A 24,586-nucleotide genomic window follows, 5' to 3' on the forward strand; every position below is an offset into this window, starting at 1 on the left:
AATTTATTTAAATTAATTACTGTATAGACCATAAAACATTGGAGCAGGATTAGACCATTTGGCCTATCAAGACTGCTCGGCCATTCCAACATGGCTGATTTTTTTTTATATACAGTACTTCTCAATACCTTTATCCTGCCTTCTCCCTGTATCCTTTAACATTCTGACTAACAAGAACCTGTCAACCTCTGCTTTAAATATACTCAGTGACTTGGCCTCCACAGCTGCCTGTGGCAATGAGTTCCACAGATTCACTATCCTTTGACTATTCTCACTATCCTCACCTCTTTCCTGACTGGATGCCCCTCTAATCTGAAGCCCTCTAGCTATAGACTCGCCCACTTTAGGAAACATATTCCCTACATCCACTCTATCCAGACATTTCAATATTTGATAGTTTTCAATGAGATTCCCTCCCCCCCCATTCTTCCAAACTCCAGCAAGTACAGACCCAGAGCCATCAAAAGCTCCTGATGTGCTCACACTTAACATTCCCAAAATCTTCCTCATGAACCTCCAGACCCTCTCCAATACCAGCATGTCTTTTCTTAGATAAGGGGCAGAAAACTGCTTCCAATATTCCCGAGTGTGGTCTGACCAATGCCTTGTAAAGCTTCAGCATTACATCCTTGCTCTTGTACTCTAGTCCTCTCGGAATGAATGCTAATATTTCATTTGCCTTCCTTACAACTGACTAAACTTGCAAGTTAACCTTTAGGGAATCCCAAATCCCTTTGCACCTCTGATTTTTATATTTTCTTCATGTTTAGAAAATAATATACACCTTTATTCCTTCTACCAAAGTGCATGACTTTATACTTCCCTGCACTATATTCGTCTGCCACTTCTTTATCCATTCTCCCGATCTAAGTCCTTCTACACAACTCCTGCTTCCTCAACACTACTTTCCCTTCCACCTATTTTCGTGTTGTCTGCAAACTTGACCACAAAGTTGTCAATTCCGTCATCCAAATCATTCACCGAAAACATGAAAAGAAGCAGTTCTAACACCAACCCTTGCGGAACACCGCTAGTTATTCGCAGCCAACCAGGAAAGGCCTCCTTTATTCTCACTCTTTGCCTCCTGCCAGTCAGCCAGTCTTCTATCTATGCTGTAATACCATGGGCTGTAAGGGCTCTGATCTTGTTAAGCAGCCTCTTTTGCGGCACCTTTCAAAGGCCTTCTGAAAATCCAAGTAAATAACATCCACTGATTCTCCTTTGTCTGTCCTGCCTGTTGTTTCCTCAAAGAATTCCAACAGAGTTTTTTGGGATAGATTTCTCCCTAGGGAAACTATACTGATTTTTGCCTATTTTGTTACGTGCCTCCATGAAATTTCATCCTTAATAATGGACTCGTTAACATCTTCCCAATCACTGATGTCAGGCTAACTGACCTATAAATTCCTCTCTTCTGCCTCTCTCCCTTCTTAGAGTGGAGTGACATTGCAAATTTCCAGTCCTCCAGAACCATCTTAGAATCTGGTGATTCTTGAAAGATCATTACAAATGCCTTCACAATCTCTTCAGCTATCTCTTTCAGAACCCTGGGGTGTAGTTCAGCTGGTCCATGTGATTTATCTATCTTCAGGCCTTTCATCTTCCCAAGCATCTTCTGAGTAATAACAAAAACATCCATTTCTGCTCCCTGACACACTCAAATTTCTGGCATACTGCTCGTGTCTTCCATAGTGAAAACTGACACAAAATATTTATCAAGTGCCTCCACCATTTCTTTGTTTTCCATCATTACCTCTCCAGTATCAATTTCCAGCAGTCCAATATCTACGCTCCTCTTTTTTTTTCCTCTTTATATATTTGAAAAATATTTTGATGTCCTCTTTTATATTATTGGCACGCTTCCCTTTGTATTTCATTTTTTTTCCTCTCCTTATGTTTTTTTCCTGCTGCCACCTGCTGATTTTTAAAAGATTCCCAATCCACTAACTTCCCAAAAATGTTGCTATATTGTAATGCCCTCTCCTTTGGTTTTATGCTGTCTTTGACTTCCCTTGTCAGCCACGGTTGCCTCATCCTCCCTTGAGAATACTTCTTCCTCTTTGGGATGTATCTTACCCTAACCTTCCAAATTGTCCCCAGAAATTGCAGCCGTTTTGTCCTGCCATTATCCCTGCTAGTGTCCCCTTACAATTAATTGTGCCAGCTCCCCTCTCGTGTCTCTGTAATTCCCTTTACTCCTCTGCAATACTGATACATCTGATTTTCCTCCTCAAGCTGCAGAGTGAATTCTATTTATTATGATCACTGCTACCTAAGGGTCCTTTACCTTAAGCTCCCTAATCAAATTTAGTTCATTACACAACATCCAATCCAGAATTGCATTTCCCCTAGTAGGCTGAACTAAAAGCTGCTCTAAAAAGCCATCTCATAGGCATTCTACAAATTCCCTCTTTTGGGATCCAGCACCAACCTGATTTTCCCAATCTACCTGCATATTGAAATACCCCATGACTATCATAATGTTGCCCTTTTTTCATGCCTTTTCTGTTTCCTGTTGAAGTTTGTACCCCACATCCCGGCTGCTGTTCAGAGACCCATATAAGACTCCCGTTGGGTTTTTTTTTACCCTTGCATTTTCTTAACTCTACCTACAAGGATTCTACATCTTCCAGTCCTGTGTCTCCCCTTTCTAAGGATTTGATTTCATTTTTTTTACCAGCGGAGCAACACCAGCTCCTCCGCATAATTGCCGGTCCTTTCGATACAAGGTGTATCCTTGGATGTTAGGCTCCTGTTAACAAGTAACTTTTATTGTTTCAACTAAAAAGCATGTGGGTTCATAAAGTATCTCCCTGTGTGCATCCTACTAGAAATCCCTGACATTCCATGAACAGTCAATGAAGAGAAAAGGTATTGGATCTCCATCCCATTGACTCAAGGTCACCTGACCTACCTGGGTCACCTTCTTACTGGTCATTGTACTGAGCTTCAACGAACATTGTTTCATGGTTCAGCTTGATAATTGTGTTTTTACACTCAGATTGGTCCAAATCAGTTAAATGAGGCAACCCAGACAGAGTCTAACGAAATTAGATTGCTTCTATGGTAGGTCTGGCATTTTACATAACAAGTAGCTACTCCTCTGAGAATGGTCTCAGATTTATTGCTCTGATTAGATTGTTCCAGAGTCAAGAATCAGCTCAGAGCCCACGCCCTTTGCATAACAAATAACTGCTTGTTTGAGAATGGTCTCAGGTTTAGCAGATCTTTACCTGAAGCTTCCTTTGTCCACATTCAGCTGCTCTGATTAGATTTCACACACCTTTTTATTCCTATGTCTTCCCCCTTCCTTTCCAGTTCTGAAGAAGGGTCTCGGGCCGAAATGTCGACTGTTTATTTATTTCCATAGATGCTGCCTAATGTGCTAGATTCCTCCGGCATTTTGTGTGTTTTGCTTCCCATTCAGAGCTGATCTTATCCATGACAGCAGTAGGGCTATATTAGCACTTAGGTCTTGCAGTTACCAAGTTACTGAGTAGGTTTATGAGTACTATTCATTTATGCTAAGAAAATATCTAATTGGCATCATGTTCTCTTTGTCAATGCGCGGTTATAGAGAATGTCATGTTGTTGGCCCACAAGTGAATAGGCACACAAATGTTTGCTGTTTCCATTAAGGGACGGGAACGAAGATAGAGCTGAATTTCAGTCCATCAGCAAAACATTAAGAGGACGTTTGGACTTCTGGAAATAGAATTTATGATAAAATTTTTATTTTATTCTTGGTCAAGCATTTGGGTACTTATAAATGTGATTTGGTGAAATATTTGCTAAAATATTACTTTCTCTTGAATAATTTTTTAGGTATAATATAATGTTCTTTGTATCGGGTGGTGGAAAATTCAATTATCAGGGCACAAAACGCTGGCTGGAGGATAACCTAGATCATACAGGTAAAGTGTAAGGCTGTACGTTTGTGAATTGTGAGGGGTGTCAATGTTCTCCAGAAAAGCTGCAAATCCCACTGAAAATGGAGTTTGTGTTTCAGAGGTGAAATTACAATCCTTCTCATATTAGTTATCCACACTTAAGTATAACAAATACTACAAACAGTTTGCAATCAACACTATTGCTGCTTATAACATGGGTTGTTTTGGCCATAAACTGATGTTCAACATTATAGACCTTGGGGCATTCAGCTGCTGTAAAGAAACTATATAACTACAAAGTACTGTTGAGTTTCTTGTGGTTAGTTGTGATCTCATATCAAACTGAGAATTGCTTGGATTGAATTTTTTAAAATTGAGCGTCAGTACCTTCCTGTATTGGTAAGGATGTGGGAGGTTTGCATACTGTAATCAACAAATTCCGTTGCTTATAACAGAACCCTGTTAATTCTGCTAGTGATGCAGGCTGTCATTTAAATAATGCAAATAGTTGTGCCTTTTATGATGTGGACTTGCAATAAAGCCCCATATTTAAAAAAAGAAAATTTCTTGAGAAGCTTTTCAGATGTACTGAGAAAGTGGGGTTCAGTCCTCATGGGGAGTTTGAGGTAGGCAGCGTGGGTGTATTGAAGAAGTTTTAAAAAAAACTCTCGAATAAGATGTAAAATGGGGTTAGATGAAAGATAATTACATAAACCCATTGAACTGACTTCATTACTTACATCCTTCATACACACAAGGAGTAAAAATCTTTACGTTATGTCTCTGTCCAAATGTGCAATGCGCAATTTATAGTAATTTATAATAAATAGTACGTACGACAGGATAGTCAGTATAACATAGAAATACATTTGTGTCAGCATGAGTTAAGCAGTCTGATGGCCTGGTGGAAGAAACTGTCTGTTGGTCCTGGCTTTTATGCTGCGGTACCGTTTCCTGGATGGTAGCAGCTGGATCGGTTTGTGGTTGGGGTGATTTGGGTCCCCAATGATCCTTTGGGCCCTTTTTACATACCTGTCTTTGTAAATGTCCTGAATAGTTGGGAAGTTCACATCTACAGATGCACTGGGCTGTCCACACCACTCTCTGCAGAGTCCTCCGATTGAGGAAGGTACTGTTCCCACGCCAGGCAGTGATGCAGCCAGTTAGGATGCTCTCAGTTGTGCCCCCTGTAGAAAGTTCTTAGGATTTGGGGGCCCACACCAAACTTCTTCAGCCATCTGAGGTGATAGAGGTGCTGTTGTGCCTTTTTCACCATGCATCCAATATGTACAGACCACGTGACCACATGAGATCCTCGGTGATGTTTATGCCGAGGAACTTAAAGCTGTTCACCTTCTCAACCCCAGATCCATTGATGTGAATAGGACCTAGTCTGTTTCCATTCCTGCTGTAATCCACAACCAGCTCCTTTGTTTTTGCAATATTGAGGGAGAGTTTGTTTTCTTGACACCACTGTGTCAGGGTGATGACTTCCTCTCTCTAGGCTGCCTCATTATTTGAGATTAGGCCAATCAGTGTAGTGTTGTCAGTAAATTTAATTAGCAGATTGGACCTGTGGGTGGCGACACAGTCATGGGTGTACAGAGAGTAAAGGAGGGAACTTAATACACAGCCCTGAGGGGCATCTGTGTAGAGGGGCAGAGGTGAGGGAGCCCACTCTTACCATCTGCCAGTGATCTGACAGGCAGTCCGGGATGCAGCTACACAAGGCAAGGTGAAGGCCGAGGTCTCTGAGCTTCTTAATGAGCCTGGAGCGAATCATAGTGTTGAATGCTGAACTGTAGTCCAAGAACAGCATTCTCACATAAGCTCCAGATATGTAAGGACGTTGTGTAGACCTGTGGCTATTGCGTGATCTGTCAATCAATTGTGTTGGTAGGCGAATTGTAGGAGGTCCAGTGTGGGTGATAGCAAGCTGCAAATGTAGTCCTTGACCAGCCTCTCAAAGCATTTGCTTATTATTGAAGTGAGTGCGACAGGACACCAGTCGTTCAGGCATGTTACCTTAGTCTTTTTAGGTACAGGAACAACGGTGGATGTTTTGAAGCAGGAGGGCACTCTACACTGGGAGAGGGAGAGATTAAAAATGTCTGTAAGCACACCTGGGGACCTAACCCCATGTTTTCTGCATTGTACAATTATGTGATACCAGGTACCAGTTAAAATGACTTGGATTTGCCTCTTGGGAGACGATAAAGGTGTTTACCGGTATCTAAATTTGGCTGTAAACTTGTGATTGGGCACTATGTTTTCCAGATTCGAGCCTTCTTCAGGATAATGTTGCTTTTGTCTTGTGCCTTGATACATTGGGTGGCAGTGATGATAGCCTCTATCTCCATGTTTCAAAGCCACCTAAAGAAGCCACGCCCCAACATGCTTTCTTGAAGGAGCTAGAAACAGTAAGTGCATATTACCTCTTTGTCAAGGTTCCCAGAGAATTTGAAGTTCTAACAAATTGTAACACGTAGCAGAAGATCAAATTAAAAATGCTGGAAACACTTGACAGATCTATCGAAAGAAAGTGGAGCTAACATTTCAGATTGAGCATTTTTTGCTAGAACTGGAAAAGTGATAAAGTGAGTTGATTATAGGTAGGTTAGAGAGAGATGGATGGGACAAAGAGAGTATCTGATCGGCTGCCGGAATTGTCATGGTGATGCACTATTTATAATGCCATCTAGTTGATAGATTAATGAAAAAGTTAGCAAGAGTGAAAACAGAGAAACATAGAAGTAGTCAAATGTAGGTCAAAACTGTTTCAAATATCAAACCCAAAAAGAAAATATTTAAAATGCCCAGCAGATTTAAGTATTATCTGTAGACAGAGGAAACCTGGGATAATGTTACAAAGGGATAACTTTGTAGAAAAACTGGCCAGTTCTGAAACAACAAAGGCAGTTAACTGAAATAGTTTAATTTGATATTGAGTCACAAAGACTGCAGTGAACCAGAAAGTAGGTGAGGTGCTGTTAATCATGCTTGTGTTGGAATTTGTTGAAACAGTTCAGAAGACCTTAAAAGGATGGATCAGAGTGAGAATAGGATGAAGAATTAAAATGAAAGGGGTCTAGAAGTTCAGGGTCTTACTAGTGGTCTGTACAAAGGAATTCTGCAAAGCAGTTGTCCAAATTACATTTTGTATCTGCAGTGAGGAGACCACATCAGATATAATGCAGTGTTCTGAAAAAAGTGCAAGTGAATTGCTGGGTCACAAGTTGCAGCATTTTCTCTTTTAACTCATCCTTCACACCATTCTGGAGTCCTGGAATCTAATACACCTTTCGGGTGAAGCAACAATTAATTGCCCATAATTAAAAGGGAAAAAAAATCTGCACCTATTAAAACTCAGACTGAGGAGCACTGCTGTGTGGCATGTACCAAATGAATCAATCTTTATATCTTTGGGTTACAGAACCCTAAATTAATGTTCTTGATTACCATTTATTAGTTCTTCACCTCCACCTAACCACAAGATATTGCGATTCTAAGTTGGGTTGGTGTGTATGGAGCATGTGGGTTAACATGGAAGTTGGAGCTCGCCCTTGTGTGTCCAGGAAAGATATTTGGTTGCATAGTTAAGTATCTGAACTATAAGCCTAATTACTTGTTGAAAATCTGAACCATTTTGAATCTTAAAATGCAGGTGACCTCCAACAGGTTTCCAGAAGTGAAGTTCTCTATGATCCATAAAAAAATCAACTTGGCAGAGGACATGTTGGCCTGGGAGCATGAGCGATTTGGGATTCGCCGATTACCAGCATTCACAGTATCCCGCCTAGAAAGCCATAGAAACAGCTTGCGAACCAGTATTATGGACATGAGGTGAGATTCATAACTGCTGCTTTGGTTATTTTGCTTGGTGTGGTTTATAAGAATGTTTAAGGGTCCATTGTATGTTTCCAAAACAACCAGAAACACAACAGAAGTCCTAACTATTTGCACTTGTTGGCTGTAAAGTAATAGGTAGATTAATTTTTCCACTCCCAGCTTCTTACAACAACTTGCATTTATTTGAAAAAATTAAATTAGCCAAGTTGTCAAAGAAGTTTTACAAGAGCATCCTCGTGCTGAACTTGTCCCAAGCCACTTCAATAGATCTCAATACTACTTCGACTTCCAGTTTATTCCTCATCGATCAATATTATCTCAAATCCCATAAAATTCAAGCCAGCAAATAAATGGGGCAGAAGCAAATTACTGTGGATGCTGGAAATCTGAAGTAAAAATAATTAAGAAGCAAAGGTCAACCAGTAGTATATATGTATATCTAGTGTGACCTAAGACTTTTGCATAGTACTGTATTTGTCAACATGGAACGGAGAGCAAGCTTGTAAATCTGGCAGGAGCAAAGGATTATTTAACTATTTATGGTTTTATTACTATTTATTATTTATGGTGCAACTGTAATGAAAACCAATTTCCCCCGGGATCAATAAAGTATGACTATGATGTTGGAAATGGCGAGGGTGGAGCATTGGACATGTGGCAGAGGAGTGCCAGGAACTGGGGGATGGCGCAGGTGCAGACACACACCCCGCCCTGAGATACTGGGCAAGTTCATTTGATTCTGAACAATTGGTTTATTGATTATTACAGAATATCTCTCTGGTGCTTCCTGCATCCTGCCCTCTCCCTTCCCCTTTTCCCAACCTTGATTCCTCTCTCCCTGCCCCCTTCCCATTCTCAGTCCACAATAGAGACCCATATCAGAATCAGGTTTATCATCATTCACTTAAGTCATGAAACCTGTTTTTTTTCCTGCAGCAGTACAGTGCAATACATAAAATTACCACACAACAATTCAAAAGTCTTCAGCACCCTAGCTATATATATGTGCACGTAAGGCTTTTGCACATTACTGTAATGTGAATCAATGCCCACATGGAATGTTGAGTTTTCAGTCCTTTCCTCCCCCACTCCACACCACCAGGTCTTAGTGATGCACCAGTATTATTTCCCTGCATTGATTGAAGCTTTAAGTTAATCTATCATAAGTATCCATTTAAAAGGTACTTGGGCAGGTACAGAAAATTAAGGGTCAAATGCAGGCAAATGGGACCAGCTTGGATGGGAATTGTGGTTGGCTTGGACCAATTAGACCAGCGGTCACCAACCACCGGGCCGCAAAGCATGTGCTACCGGGCTGTGAGGAAACAATATGAGTCAGCTGCACCTTTCCTCATTCCCTGTCACGCACTGTTGAACTTGAACATAGGGTTGCCAACTGTCCCATATTAGCCAGGACATCCCGTATATTGGGTTAAATTGGTTTGTCCCATATGGGACTGCCCTTGTCCCCTATTTCCCCCACTAAGGTATGAAACCTTTCGTGCTGAAGTGGCATGAAGCAAAGAAGTAATTACCATTAATTTATATGGGAAAAATTTTTCAGCGTTCCCAGACCCTAAAAATAACCTACCAAATCATACCAAATAACACGTAAAACCGAAAATAACACTAACATATAGTAAAAGCAGGAATGATATGATAAGTACACAGCCTTAATGTATGTATAGTATAGTTGGGAAGATGAAGGCAAAACCGATTTGTGGGGAAAAAATGGGCACGTACGCGCATGCGCAATTCACACATGCGCACACAGGTACCCGCGCAAGGCTTCATGGGGTAAAGTGTCCCGGGATTTGACTGCTACTTTTGTCCCTTATTTGGGAGTGAGAAAGTTGGCAACCCTAACTGTAAAAGACATGTTGAGGTGAGTTTAACCCTACTTGAACACCCCCTCCCCGCCCCCCAGTTGGCCGGTCCGCAAGAATATTGTCAATATTAAACTGATCCGCGGTGCAAAAAAGGTTGGGGACCCCTGAATTGGACCAAAGAGCCCATTTCCATGTTGTATGACTCTTTAACTGGTTAGACTCCTTGCATTAAAGTTGATGTAACTTAGCTTGCAATTCCCTTGTTGTGCATTTGCCTGCTGACAACTGAGCATAAAATTGTTTCACTTCTAGGTGATTCTACTTCTCCATCCAAGCATTTGCTCTAAGCCTCACACCCTGCCAACTTAGATTGAAGCTATACAAACATGAGGAAATCTGCAGATGCTAGAATTTCAAGCAACACACATAAAAGTTGCTGGTGAACGCAGCAGGCTAGGCAGCAATTCTAGGAAGAGGTACAGTCGACGTTTCGGGCTGAGACCCTTCGTCAGGACTAACTGAAAGATTACTGTCATACCAAATAACACGAAACCGAAAATAACACTAACATATAGTAAAAGCAGGAATGATATGATAAATATACAGCCTAGTAGAAATAATGTATGTATAGTATAGTTGGGAAGATACGGAACCAATTTGTAGGGAAAAAATCGGCACGTAAGCGCATGCGCACACAGGTACCCGCACAAGACTTCATGGTCATTAAACCAAAAATTACTAGCTCTTCTTTCAGTTAGTCCTAACGAAGGTTCTCGGCCTGAAATGTCCACTGTACCTCTTCCTAGAGATGCTGTCTGGCCTGCTGCGTTCACCAGCAACTTTTATGTGTGTTGCTTAAAGCTATACAATACTGCTTGTAAACCACCCTGCAAAAATATTGCAACATTCCAGTTAACCCATCTCTTGTGTACAGATTTCGTCTTTCCCAGAAATGGTCCCGGTGATCCAGTAACCAAAAGCCTATCCTTTTGCACCATCCCTTCATCCATACATTCATTTCACCTATCCTATTCCTGTTCTCATGAGTTCCTCGCACCGGAGGCAATCCAGGAATTCTAATCTTTAAACTCTTTAAAGAAAATCAGAATTAGCGTTATTATCCTTGACGTATGTCATGAAATTAGTTTTGTGGCTGCAGTGCATGACATCAAAAATTATTTTAAATTACAAAAAGAAATAAATTAATTAGTGCTAAGAGGAATTATAAGATGGTGTTCATGGATTGTTCAGAAATCTGATGACAGAAGGGAAGGAACTGTTCCTAAAATGATTGCTTAGCTTCCTGAACTCTTGTTGTAAGATATCATCCCTTCCCCTACCTTTGTCATTAGTACTAACATGCAGCACCTTATTCCTTCAGAAAGGCCTGCAGTTGCTCCAGACATCCCTGACCCTGGCACCAGAGTGGCCACAGAAGCAACCATCTCTCCTGCGTATCACAGAAACCCCTGTTCCAGTTCTTTCCCCGCCTTTCTGTGCAGCAGTCACTCTGTGGCCACACCACAAGTTTGGCCATCAAGTTAATATAATTTTAATTTCTCTGCAATTTGTCAAGTTGTGCTTGAATTTTGTTTTAATTTAAATTAAAGTGACCCTGCTTCTCTGGTTGTCCGAGTAAATTAGGGGAATGCTGTGCAGTGTGACTCGCTGATTAGTCAAATAGCAAACTTGCAAGGGAGCAAGGAAAGGTCATAGAGGGTTAATCACTGTCAAATTGTTTGAATATCCAACTGAATGTGCAAATTTCCCATTCTAAACTAATGGAACTTCCTTTTTGGACTTGGTTGCTGGTTTAATAAGGAAATCCAAGCAAAATCCTGGAGACCCTGCTAACCAAAAGCTTGTATAATTGTTTAAAAGCAATCGGTTCATAGTTTCCTTAAATAAGGAAACCTGTTCTTATCTAGAAAGGATGCCCTTTCCTGTCTATTATGGCATTGTTGCACTGGGGGAGAAGCCGGAGAGGAGAGTGGGATATAAAACTGAAACTTATAAGTTTGCAATGGAGAAAAGAAATGAAAACAAATTACTGAGTGGAAGTGAATGATTCAAATCATACCTTGTATGAACAAAATAGTCAATTTATGTGCATCTTTGTGGACTTTTGCTCCCAAGTGTTAAGTGTGGTACCGGAGGGAGGGAAAAATGAAAAATTCAACGAAGATTATCGAAACATATCTTAAATGAATTTGAGACGGATGAAAGAGCGGACTAAAGAAAAGGTATTAGAACACAGTGCTGACCTATCCAAAAATAAATAGGGACTTGCCCCTCAAATGCTGGCAGCAGGCATTCTCTCTGTGTCTTGTAACGAATGTAAAGTGTTCTTTGTCCTCTCGAATTTAGGTCACAAATCAATATTCAGAAGCTGTGTCGCAATACCAAAGTAATTGCTGAGGCACTGGCACGAGTAATTTACAACTTAACAGAGAAGGTACAGGTGTTTTAATTTCTTTAATTTTTATTTTTTGCAATTAATTGCAGAAAAATGTACTTCTTTTAATGAAATGACATGACATACTCCTTGGTTGGGAGGTTTTGTTTTTCCATTGGGTTATGCACCCATTCATGGATGCTTGAAATAAAAGGTGTCCTTTGATATGAAGCTCCCCTATATTCTGCAGTGATGTACTAGTATACAACTTCCTACCTATAATTTTACCCCAATGTGTATCCTACTTCAGTCGAACATCAGGGAAATGCATTCCCCTAAAGGGAAAAGAGGTGTCAGAAATGCTTTGCTGCTACTCTAGGTTTCCTTCCAAACCCTCTTATAAAGCTACTTACTGGACCTCCTACCCACCCCACCCCCTTCTTTCTTCTTTGTTCCTTTTAATAATGCTTTCATCTTTTGATTATTATCTGTTTCACCTCCCCTGGATGAAGATCTGTGATTTAAATTAGTCAAATTGCTGCTGTTGCTTCTGTCTCTCCACTTAATGGCTTGATGCATGTGTTCAGAATCAGAATAATTTCCAGGCTCATCTCTGGGATGTTTCTGAAAACTCCAAAGAGCATGTAAACATGGAGATGGTATGGGCACAAGTGGAAGCGTTTTTAATGAAAAGGAGGCAAAATTCAACCAGTACCTATCCATTTGAAAGTTATTCCGATGCTGTTCTGTAAGAAGTCTCTACATCCTCCCCATGCAATTCTGGGGCTTTCCCCGGGTGCTTGGGCTCCCTCCCACAGTCCAAAGACATAAGGGTAGGTTAATTGGTCATTGTAAATTGTCCTGTGATGAAGTTAAGGTTACTCAGGGTTGTGGTGTTGCTGGGGTAATATGACTCAAAGGGCTGGAAGAGCTTACTGTGCACTTTATCACTAAATAAATAAATAATTGGGAAAAGCATGAAGTGCTGTAACTGAATTTTACCCTGTCTTTTCCTTTGGGAGGCAATGGAGGCATTGGATAGATTTTTGGATGTTTGAGGAGTCGATGTAGATGAGGATAAAGTGAGAAACTGTTCATTTTAAAAATCAGCCATTGAATGGTGAAGCAGGGTCAAGGGTCCAGAAAGCCTGTTCCTGCACCTATTAACTGCTTTCTTAAATGCATTCACTCTGAAGTGCAAAGAACTTGTACTGGTTTTCAGCCCCAGATACACTTCGCAGCTTGAGTGATTAAGCCACTGAAGACACAAGTTGAATGAGGAGATAATCATTAGTGAAGAGTGCAGGCTTGTGTAGTTCCAGAGGTGTCTTGTTTTCCTAATTAATTTGTACAGAGCTTTCTGTTTGTTTCCATTTTGTAGGGTGCCCCAGAGGACCTGCAAATCTTCACAGAACAAATGGTAAGCAGAAAGCATTTCTGTAACATTCACATTTCTCTCTCTTCAGAAAAAAAATCCCAGTTACTGCTTCTCACTGTTGAATTGCTTGGTAGCTACAATGAGTCTATACCAAGGGAATAGAAATAATGTTCTATATTAATGTGCAAGAAGAGAATGAGGTTGGTGTTGATGTCCCAAACCATTAGTGTCAGCTTTTGTGAAAAGTAACCAACCATAGCTATTATTTGAAACTTTCTCCCATTGCCTTTTAGCTTTTACTGAGTCATAGGGCACACAAACAGGCCTCTTGGTCCACTGATCCTGTGATGACCATCGAGCATCCATCTACGCTAATCCAACTTTTATTTTTCCCAAATCCGCATCTGTTCGAGTTCTGCCCCACCCCCTGTAGATCCTATCACTTGCCTGCACTCTAGGGGCATTTTAACAGTAGCCATTTAATCTGCCAATCTGTGTGCATTGGGGATGTGGGTAGAAACTGGAGTACCTAGGCAACCTGGAGAATATGCAGGCTCCAGGATTGAACCTGGCACTCTGGTGCCAAGGCAGCTGCTCTCTAAACTCTCTCACTGAACTGCCCTAAATTATTTTTTAATCCATCAGGGCTTTTTATTTATCCTAAGATATAATGCTTTATACTTCTCACTATTAAATTTTATTTGCCACTAATTTGACCATGGTTTGTTATGTAATGGTATTGACACTGAAGGATATAACCTAGATCAATTTGATAACCTTGGTCAATGGGATTAAAGCCTGGCTGCCTCTAGATTCAATGCAGCCCACTACACTTGCTGGATTCATGTAAAGTCAGGCATGAAAAGTGATCTGGTTCAGAATGGCTGTGGTCAGGTTTGAACTAGCTACCCAAGCAGCCTCCTTGAAAGGGGATCATTTTTAGGAGCAGTCTCAAAGAAGAAAGAGTGGGAACATTTCTGAAACCCTCTGTCTCTACCAGAGCTCTGAGCTGGAGAAACCAAAACAGCAAATGACATTGCTGAAGTTAGTCATTTCAGATCAGTCAAATGCCAAAACTAGAGAAGCATGAGGAATGATTGTAGCACTGGAAGGGATTTTGGAAGGAGAGGTGGCAAAGCCAGAACTGATTCTGAAAAGAGTGATCATTTTAAAATGGAGGCTTTGTCTGAACAGTGCAGGACAAGAGTAAAGTGTGAATATTGTTTTGTCAGAGTTAGAATTAGCTCATCTTTAGAAGTTAAAATGAAGGGATTGAGTTGAATCTGCTTTCCAACTCTTTTCCTGATGTTTGCGAGCCTTGACCTGTTTAAAAATATCACTCCTAACAAGCAGTAGTTCACAATTCAAATTCTAACATGCTCAACAACTTAAAACCAAACACAAAAAAGAAAGAACATGCTCCAAAAGTTCCTGCAACTCATTGTTTTTTTTTTCCCTAACTCAGCAACTACAAGAGGACCAGCTATCATCAGTACTTGACTGGCTAACAGCACAGCCCAGAGCAGCACAGCTCATCGATAAGGATAGCACCCTGATCTCCACATTGGAGTATTACATGAATCGATACTTGAAGGATGTCAAGCGTCATTATGTGAAGGCAGACAAAAGGTACTCTCTAGTTTTTATTAAGTTACCATATCAGTAGGACAGGTTCCAAGTAGTCGGAGATGTTGAGCACCTCTGCACCATCCACCACAAGCAGGACTTCCCAGTGGCCAAACATTTTGATTCTGATTCCCATTCCCATTCCAACATGTTGGTCCATGGCCTCCTTTTGTGCCAAGATGAGGCCACCTTGAGGGTGGAGGGACAACACCTCATATTCTGCCTGGGTAGCCTCCAACCTGATGGCATAAATATCGATTTCTCCTTCCAGCAAGCAATTAGCCGCACCCCCCCATTCCTTCCCCCACTCTGACTTTTTACCACTTCTCACCTGCCTATTACTTCCTCCAGTCCCCTCCTTTTTCCTTTCTTCTATGGTCCACTCTCCTCTCCTATCAGATTCCTTCTTCTCCAGCCCTTGACCTTTCCCACCCACCTGTCTTCACCTAGCACCTTTCAGCTAGCCTCCTTTCCCTCACCCCGCCCCCACACCTCTTTATTATGGCATCTTTCCCCCTTTCCTTCTCAGCCTGAAACATCGACCATCCGTTTATTTCCATAGCTGCTGCCTGCTAGGTTCCTCCAACATTTTGTGTGTGTGTGTGTGTGTGTGTGTGTGTGTGTTGCTTTGGATTTCCAGTAACTGCAGACTCTCTCTTGTCCAAGTGCTGTCAATGTCCTCCACAATCCTTGACCCAAGTGTATCACCAAGGTTGGCACAATAGTACCTTGCTAAGTGACCACACTTTTATTGATGCACCAAGGCCTTAACTGCCAGATGAAGTTTTGTTTACTCTCAGTTGTGGATGAATTTTAAACTTCTCTTGCATAACCCCTGTTGCTCTGGGACTGAGCAGTTTATTATGCCAGTATGAAGGACAGTTCTCCAGTATTGCTACCTGGCTCTAAGATTAACAACAATCTGATTAAGGACAACAGTTTGCCTTTTTAAAGGGCATTGGATAATCAGATGACTGCAACAATTCACTAGCTTTGTTTCTGATGAGCATTACTCATGCAATTTCAGGTATATTCAGGTATATTTCATTTGCAGTTTAGATTCTCAAGCAGTTGTGAAATTTGAACTACCACTTCTGAATCATGAATCACAGGAACATGAGAGAATAGAGTAGGTTGCCTCAAACTCTTCAAAGTTGTCCCACCAGTCAATATGATCATGGAATGGCTAATCTATGCTGGGCTCAACAAACCTTCTGTGCCTGTTCCCCATAACCCTCAACTCCTCGATCTTTCAAAGATTTATCTGTCTCCACCTTAACAGACAATGTGACATGACAGTTTTAAGGTGGCACTGGTGAAACACAGCGACACCTTACTGGCAGCATACAAAACTACGAATTACTCTTAATCATAGTTTTTCTGAACAAGGATCACTGCAGTCAATAGCCTATGACTTCCCTTTCGGAGCTGAGCTTTTGAACCGCCTGCATGACCTGGCATTTTTGCGATGTGAACTGAGGTTTTGAAGGTGCAGGGCAATTGCAGTATGACGTGTGGGTCGAATCGAGGCAGTGGTGCCCAGGCACAAAAGCAACGAACAAGCCGATGTTTGGCCATTGCTGGAGTGGACTTGATACTAATTCGAAGCAGCAGATCGGAGACAAGGCAGAGTCGAGGCAGCAGGTCCCGGGCCCAGTAGCGAAGAATGAGCTGATGTTTGGCCAATTTAAGCGCTGGGCCAGATCAGAAAGGTCAGGGTATCCGGGCTGGAAGCGAGTGACAGGATGGTATCTGCGCTGAACTGAGACCGTAGCCTGCAATAACGGGTTCCTGGACCTGCTTCAGTGATGATTGGCGTTGTAACTGTGAACTCACTTTCGTGAACTGAATGTTATTTGCTTACTTTTTATTGTTTGCACAATGTGTTTTTTTTGGTACATTGGGTGTTTGACAATCTTTTTTTAATGGATTCTATTGAGTTTCTTTGTTTTGTGGTCACCGATAGGAGACAAATCTCAGTTGTATATTGTATACATAATTTAATAATAAATGTACTATGAATTATGTCTAATAATCTGGCCTCTACCCTCTGAAGAGCATAATTCCCAGATTCATTTTTTCTTGCTGAGAAGAAATTTCTATTCGTCTCAGTTTTATATGACTGGTCCCATCCCCTTGTTTGTGACCCTTGCATTGCTCTTAGGATCTTGTATGTTTGAATAAAATCTCTCATTCTTAATTCCCAAGAAATACCGACCCAAATGGTTTAGCTTATCTTGACAGGACAGCTCTTTCATCACAGAAATTAGCATGTGAATTTCCTTTGGACTTGTCACTAGTCCAGGTTACTAAAGTCTGGACCATCTACAAAATGTACTACTGATTCTCACTTTGGCAGTGCTTCCCAGACTTGTGATCCCTATCACTGGGAAGGGGAAAGACTTCAGATGAGATTCACACACAAAATGCTGGAGGATCTCAGTATCTACGGAAGGGAATAAACAGTCGCCGTTTCAGGAGGAGACTCTTCCTCAGGACATATGAGAATGCTAGCACTTGCGGACTCCTCTCTAATTCATGCACCATTGTGACTTAGAAACGTATCTCATTCCTTCACTGGTGCAGGATCTACAGTAAATCTTGGAATTGGCTACCCAGCAGCACAGTGCATTTACCTTCACCAAAATGACTATAATTATTCAAGAAAATGATTCACTGTCAGTTTCTCAAAGCCTATTAAGAATGAGTAATAAATATTGGTTTTTGCAAAAAACTGCCCAGATTCTGAAAACGTGGATATATTTTTTTCATTGATGCAGTAAAGTAGTCATGTGCTCCCTCAACATGAGTGCTAAAGATTTCTCGGCACTACTAAAGCTGTTAAAAACATAGAAAACCTACAACACAATACAGGCCCTTTGGCCCACAATGCTGTGCCAAACGTACTTACTTTAGAAATTACCTAGGGTTACCCATAACTCTCTATTTTTCTAAGCTCCATGTCTCTTAAAAGACCTTGTTGTTCTGTGTCCTGGATGCTGTTGATTAAGATGGTTGAAAGAAGTTGCCACATAAATTGAGCTACTTTCTTTAAAAGATGCCTTCAAGCAAATGGGGTAACCATGGCAGCAGACTGAATTTACTTACACCTACCTCCATCTCAAAATTAAATTGTTCCACAAAATTCAGCTAAATACAGGTAACAGTATATGTAGATGGTTGGAATCAATCCTAATGGGTCTAAAAATCTGTTTGTGTTTTTTTTTCCTTTTGAAGCTGGATGTTAACTTACAAGTCAGCCAAGTTTTTTTAAAGTTCAGTTGGAATGGTTGATTAAATTATTTTATGTTGATTTGCAGAGATCCAGAATTTCTCTTCTATGATCAACTGAAGCAAACCATGAACGCATACAGGTACAGAATACAGTCCAGAAGAGACCATTTCTACTTTGGTCCAGTGCATGACCACACTGAAAACATGGTACCCAGGTTTAGAAACTCCCATCATAGCAGGTTGGGATGACTAGTGGAAAGAAGTGGACTTGTGTGTTTGGGTTGGAAAAGTCTGTATGAATTATCAGTGCTGATTATTAGGTCAGAACTAATAATTATTGCTAAAGGCACGTGTGGATATCGCGTGAATACTAAATCAGGTTCAGCTATGACGTTATCCACAGTTGAATAGGTTTCCAAAACTAGAAATTGGTGAGTTACTGGAAGATGGGAAATGTCATTATCCTGGGAGTGCGCCACCAGCTGCCCGATTAGAGGAACATGGCATATTGTGACACATCCACAAAAAAACAGACTATTTACCAATAGTACTTGATTGATGGTCACAGATGCCAGTGATTGTTTTCATATTTTCTGATCTTACATTCTTTCTCTCCCAGTACCATTTCCTTGTGTAGTTTTTATTTTGCAGTATAATCAAGACAAGATTGGACATTCAAACTAGGGTAACAATGCCAAAATCCCTGTAATAATTTCAAGGAAAGGATAAATATGGTGATGTATCTGTTGGGATCAATAGAATGGCTTCAGTACACACCTGTTAGGCATAGGGCAATGAACAGGTTGTAGGATTTTAAATATTTATTAAATACAACCAGACATTTAACCAGTTACAACAGGTGTATGGTTTTTGCTATAGATAAAATATACAGACGCCTCCACATATTGTCCTATAAAGAAGGTATATATGGTTATTAAGTTCCCTAGTTTCTCAAACCTCTATTTACCCCTGGGTTCCAGTTCCCTCATTCTTACTGGTATAACCACAGATTATGTACTTTTCACTTTGTTTTAATTTTTGTGGCACACCCTTTGCATTGATAGTTTGCTGTCTTTCTCAAGTTATGTCATCTTACTTCATACTAGTCTTTGCATTTATAAAGCATCAGACTGCTACATTTTCTATGAAGATGACTAGTCACCTTCATGACTGATCTTTCATTTGTTTTGTCCTCAAAGCTCTCCCCCAATCCTGCCCTCCTCTAGCCACAGTTTCAGTTATTTTATTGCATTGAAAGGTCCATATAAGATCCTTACTCTTAATACTGTCCTGGTGGTTGTTGTACTGCACTTCAAACACTGATAATCAGCACCAGAAAACAATTTTGTCTCCTTTTATCTTAGATTTTCCTTGTATGCTACCACTATTTTTTTTTCTTTTACAGGGTTAAACCTGCCATCTTTGATCTACTGTTGGCGTTATGTATAGCAGCATATCTTGGACTTACCTATTTAGTTGCTCAGGTAAGAAATATCTGCAAGTAGACAAAACATGGGGGGGTATAGTGTTCAACTTCAGTGAGGTGAAGCTGTCCAGCATAAGAACAGGGTAGGAAAAGTATTGCTAATTATTGATATATTTATCCACATAATTATAAGATTGCTATGCACCTCTCAAAAATCAAGAAAGTGGGAATCCATCAAGGGCTGAATTTGGTTTAATTCAGATGTTCCCACTGACTGGAGGTATCACTCATGGTTAATGTCAGATACGTACTTCTTTTGCAGAATTTTGGCTTCATTTACAATATGGTTCGAAGAATCACTCTGAAGCAGAAACAGCATTAACGACGTTACCCTGTGTTAGCACCTACACGCAGTGGTTGGATTCTTCCAGTGCAACATCGTTCTGTTGATGTGGCTGGGTCTGACCTACAGCACTGAGCCAAAACTCTGATTATGCAGCATCAGCAACTTAAGTGGTGGAAGATGTTCCATAAATAACAGCACTGTTACTGTTTGATGTACCACAAAATTCTCTTCTATGTTAATCCAGATACAATCCACATTAAGCACTACTCAAACAGGGCCACTTGCCCTCTGATATAATACATAGATTTAAAGGTTTCCTGTAGAATGAAAGCAGTCATGGCTTGAATGCATGAAGGTATGTTTGGTTGTAATCTGTTCAGCTGCCACTTTTAAAGCTCCCAAGTAAATTGAATTGTGAGCACAAAGCTATACAACGTTTGGTACACTTGTTAATTTAAAAAAACTTGTGTAGAAGTTTGTACTGCACAAGTTCTGTACAGAGAAGTCTCTACAGAAGTTGTCTCATGATATGGAACTCTTTTTTTCCATCTTGAACTGTATAAATTTGCATTGCCATGTGCACTTGGATGAAGAGCTTTAAGTGCCATGGAATTCCATAATAAATAAATCCACACTCTCGTTAATTTTTGTTTTCTAAGCTTATGGTGTGAGCCTATTTGAGGAAGTGTTCTTACAGAATATGCAAGACCAAAAGCTTGCAATGGGAAAAAGTAGTGGTGGAAGAAGTCTGATTACTGAATTTGTTTGGGTTTAAAGAGAGACAGTTTGCCTTTTCTCTGTGTGCAATCCTTGCATGCAAATTACACTCTTTGCACTGGAGGGTACATTATAGCTTACTGCTGTGTACAGAAGTGGAAACTATTCTATATTGGGTAAAGCTGACCCTAACCTAAATGTGCCTGGTATAGGTGGCTGCCCAAAGGGAAGAGTGCTCCATTTCCCAGCATTTCCAGGTCTCATCTTTTTTATGAGCACACCAAAACCCTCAGGATTTAATCTTTTGGCATTATTTTTTCTTCTAACTTCTTGATAAAGATCATTGAAATTAGTTAATTTCAATAATAAATTTGTTTAAAAGCCCTTCTATGCTCAGATTGCTACCACTTGGGGCGCAATATAAAGTTTTATTCTTCAGTGAATTACAAGTGACTGTGCAAAGCTGTTCAAAGGTTTAAAATGGCCCAGGTGCATTGGTAACACAACATGTCTGAATAGTTGAGAATCAGGTGGAAAATCTAGCTGACTTCTACAGCCTCGCCCACGACATATAATAGCCACATTACCCAAAATCTTGTGGATATTAGAAATTCAGGTTTACTCAATGGGACAGGTGTCATATGGGCAGAATGAAGTCATTAGCATTAGCTACACATGTTAGTTCTGCACTGACCAGGTTTTGAATCTGAATCTGCATTCATCTGCCAGGCCATTGACAGCTAGGTCAATTGACATGCCTGAGATCATGTCCTGACCCCCCTCATACAGACCCAGTTTCTGTGAAGTGATATGGAATAATAAATGTGCTATTAAGAACAAAACCTCTAAAGTATCCACCTACCTTTTTTAACCTGTAAGAAATGGCAGCTTTTAACCCAAATGTCCAATATATTACTTCATTCTCAGTTGTATATTGCAGTCAGTGCAAAGCATATTTTGTAGGAACTTGATGGGCCTTTTCTTTCCATATGAATTGCTGCATCTTCTAAACTGTTATTTATGTCTGCATTGGTTATTTGTTGAAAATTATTGGCATTGATGTTTTTTTCTAATTTGTAATGAAAAGAATTATGGGATAACAGTGGAGTTGTATTGAACACCAACATTCATCATGACTTCTATACATAGAAGGGAAACAATAAATTGATGGGAAAATGGACTCAGCATTTGATGTGTGATCATTTTTATTGAATTCTGTTTTTTTCCGCTCCAGTTCTACCACCTGTCTTTGTCATCTACGGTCAGTAAGGATGTCTGTGCCCATTGAATTCTCTGACATCCCTACGTTCTCTCTAAACCTCTCACTCACCTCTTCCATTCCAGCCCACTCATTGCTAACTTGTCTTGAATAAACCTTACTATCCCCCTTCATGCAGTAATGCATAAGCTATCTTATGTGTTTATATCTAATGTGTTTTTTAAATTATTGTGTTACTTTTTGTTTTTCTTTACACTTGTTTAGCGGATATGACATTAAACAATCTTGAATATTACGACTTTCATAAGATATAGGAGCAGAATTAGGCCATTCCATCATGGCTGATCCAATTTTCCTCTCAACCCCAGTCTCTTGCCTTCTCACCATAAGATGTTCGTAAGAATTTTCCTGCTAGGTATTTTGTTTGAATATGAAAATAAACTCTATGTGTAAGGGTAAATATAAGCATATCACTTGGGATAACTTCACTTCCAGTCTCCAAGTAGTGCTTAGTCTTGAATGACTTGAGCCAGCCAACATAACTGACCCAAAGAAAAAAGTGTCCGCTCCTGATCATACCAAGTGGACCTCTACTCAACAGCATGTTTGTGTGTTTCTGCTCTAATTGGTAGAGCCATCACCACCATAAGAGTGGGTGTCTTTAAGACTTGGCAAGAGAGGAAAAACAACTCAAGACATATCATGGGGCTACAAGAATGTGCGTGCGTAGAGAATCAGTCTATATGATGATTGTTGAGTAAAATGCTGATAATCCGTTATTCCACCATTTGGAATTCCTGACAGTTCAAAGTCTGGCTCACTGGGTAATCTATGCCATACTCTCTTCTAAATCACCTGGGCCCTTATTTTTTAAAATTTTATTTAGAGATGCAGCAGAGTTACAGGCCTTTCTGGCCAAACAAGTATGTGCCACCCAATTGCACCTCTGTAGCCAATTAACCTGCAAAGTGAACGTCTGGAATGTAGGAGGAAACCAGAGCATCCGGAGGAAATCCATGCATTAACAGGAGGAACACATGAACTTACAGACAGTGGCAGGAATTGAACGCGGGTCACTGGTGCTGTAAAACGTGTTAACCTTTACGCTATCGTGCCTCCCTTCTTCCCACGCGGTCCTTAAGTTTAACAGGTAACGTGCCACTCCTCACACAGACATTTTTGCAGTATTTTCCCTTAGTTTTACGAGGTCGAGTTGCAGTCTCGACACTCAACCTGGCACAGATGGAAGGTGTACTCGGGGGTCGGACCCAACCAGTTTCGAACCCGGGAACCTCCACCCCTGGGTCTGGCACCGATGTCGTTGCGCCACCAGCTAGCCCGTAAAGTAAATTTTTTAAATGTTGGGTATTAATAGCATCTAGTAATCTGCAGATCCAGTATGACTGAAGTCCTGACACATTATTGGAGTTTTGCTGTGGAATGGGCGGTTGACAAGGCAGTGTAGGGGTGCTGTATGCTTACAGAAGTCTACATCTGGGGGCTGCTGAGGAATAAAAAGCTCAATGTGAATGAATGTTGATCATTTCTGACTCTCAGCTTGTAAACTTAAAGTACCACAGTACAGCCAGGAGAGGGTGCAGTATTCCCATCCATTGACCTATGTACTATGTGGCAATAACTACATAAGACTTGTGCCGAATTACCTGCTTTCATGTTTTCACAAATTGTGTGTAGAGTTACATTTTCCTTTGAAGATTTTAGAGTGAGTGGTAAATTGAAACTTTTACTGGAATTTACTGATTAATTAGTCACTAATTAATTATATGGATTAGATAAGATAATCAGACCCAGGATTAAACCTATCATCTACCTAACCATTCAATAAAATCATGGCTAATCATCAGCCTCAATGCCATTAATTTGTACAAACTCCATATGGCCCTGACTCCCTTGAATGTCCAAAAGTCAATGGATTTTTGTTTGAACATTCTTTCTAGTCACATTGGATATTATTCTTAGTAATACCAACTCAAACCCACGCTATTCATCCGTAGCTGCCTCTACTGCCGCAATGAGGCCACACACAGCTGGAGAAGCAACACCTTATACTCCGTCTGGGTAGCCTCCAACCTGATGGCATGAACATCGATTTCTCGAACTTCCATCAATTGCGCTCCCCCTTCACCATTCTCATTCCTATTTTACCCCTCTCACCTCATCTCCTTACCTGCCCATCACCTCTTTCTGGTGCTCCTCTCCTTCCCTTTCTTCCATGGTCTTCTACCCTCTCCTATCAGATTCCTCCCTTCTCTAGCCCTTTATCTCCTTCACCTATCTGCTTCCCAGCTCTTTACTTCACCCCTCCCCCTCTCCAGGTTTCACCTATCACCTACCACCTTTTACTTCTTCCTCCCCTCCCTGTCTCCTTCACTTGATTTCATGCTCCACTGTCCTGTCTTATCAGATTCAACATCTTTAACCCTGTGTCACCTCCACCTATCACTTCCCAGCTTCTGTTGCTAATTCCACTCTCCCCTTCTCCATTTGCTCATTACCCCTTCTTACCTGAATCTGCCTATTGCTCAATAACTCTTGTTTCACCTCTTCAACTTTTCATACTGGCTATCTCCCCTCTATCTTTGGGTCCTGATGAAGGGTCTCGACCCAAAATATCAACTATCCGTTTCTCTCCATAGTAGAGCAATTTTTCTACTGG

The 24,586-nt window shown here is 40.7% G+C and overlaps 1 protein-coding gene across 3 annotated transcripts in view; it reads left to right on the forward strand.

Annotated features, from left to right (window-relative positions):
- The window catches only part of ncln (nicalin), a 51,032-nt gene extending 29,998 nt beyond the window's left edge, over positions 1-21,034 (forward strand). For all 3 annotated transcript variants that reach the window (XM_072244040.1, XM_072244041.1, XM_072244042.1), the window contains exons 7-15: positions 3,826-3,914; positions 6,168-6,310; positions 7,555-7,733; positions 11,936-12,023; positions 13,345-13,383; positions 14,807-14,970; positions 18,288-18,341; positions 19,607-19,685; positions 19,950-21,034. In XM_072244040.1, the coding sequence (XP_072100141.1) occupies positions 3,826-3,914; positions 6,168-6,310; positions 7,555-7,733; positions 11,936-12,023; positions 13,345-13,383; positions 14,807-14,970; positions 18,288-18,341; positions 19,607-19,685; positions 19,950-20,009 (895 nt within the window). In that variant the 3' untranslated portion in view covers positions 20,010-21,034. The remainder of the gene's footprint in view (positions 1-3,825; positions 3,915-6,167; positions 6,311-7,554; positions 7,734-11,935; positions 12,024-13,344; positions 13,384-14,806; positions 14,971-18,287; positions 18,342-19,606; positions 19,686-19,949) is intronic.
- Positions 21,035-24,586: the final 3,552 nt, after the last annotated feature.

Source organism: Mobula birostris, chromosome 26 (genome assembly GCF_030028105.1).
Source record: "Mobula birostris isolate sMobBir1 chromosome 26, sMobBir1.hap1, whole genome shotgun sequence".
NCBI classification, from domain to species: Eukaryota; Metazoa; Chordata; class Chondrichthyes; order Myliobatiformes; family Myliobatidae; genus Mobula; species Mobula birostris.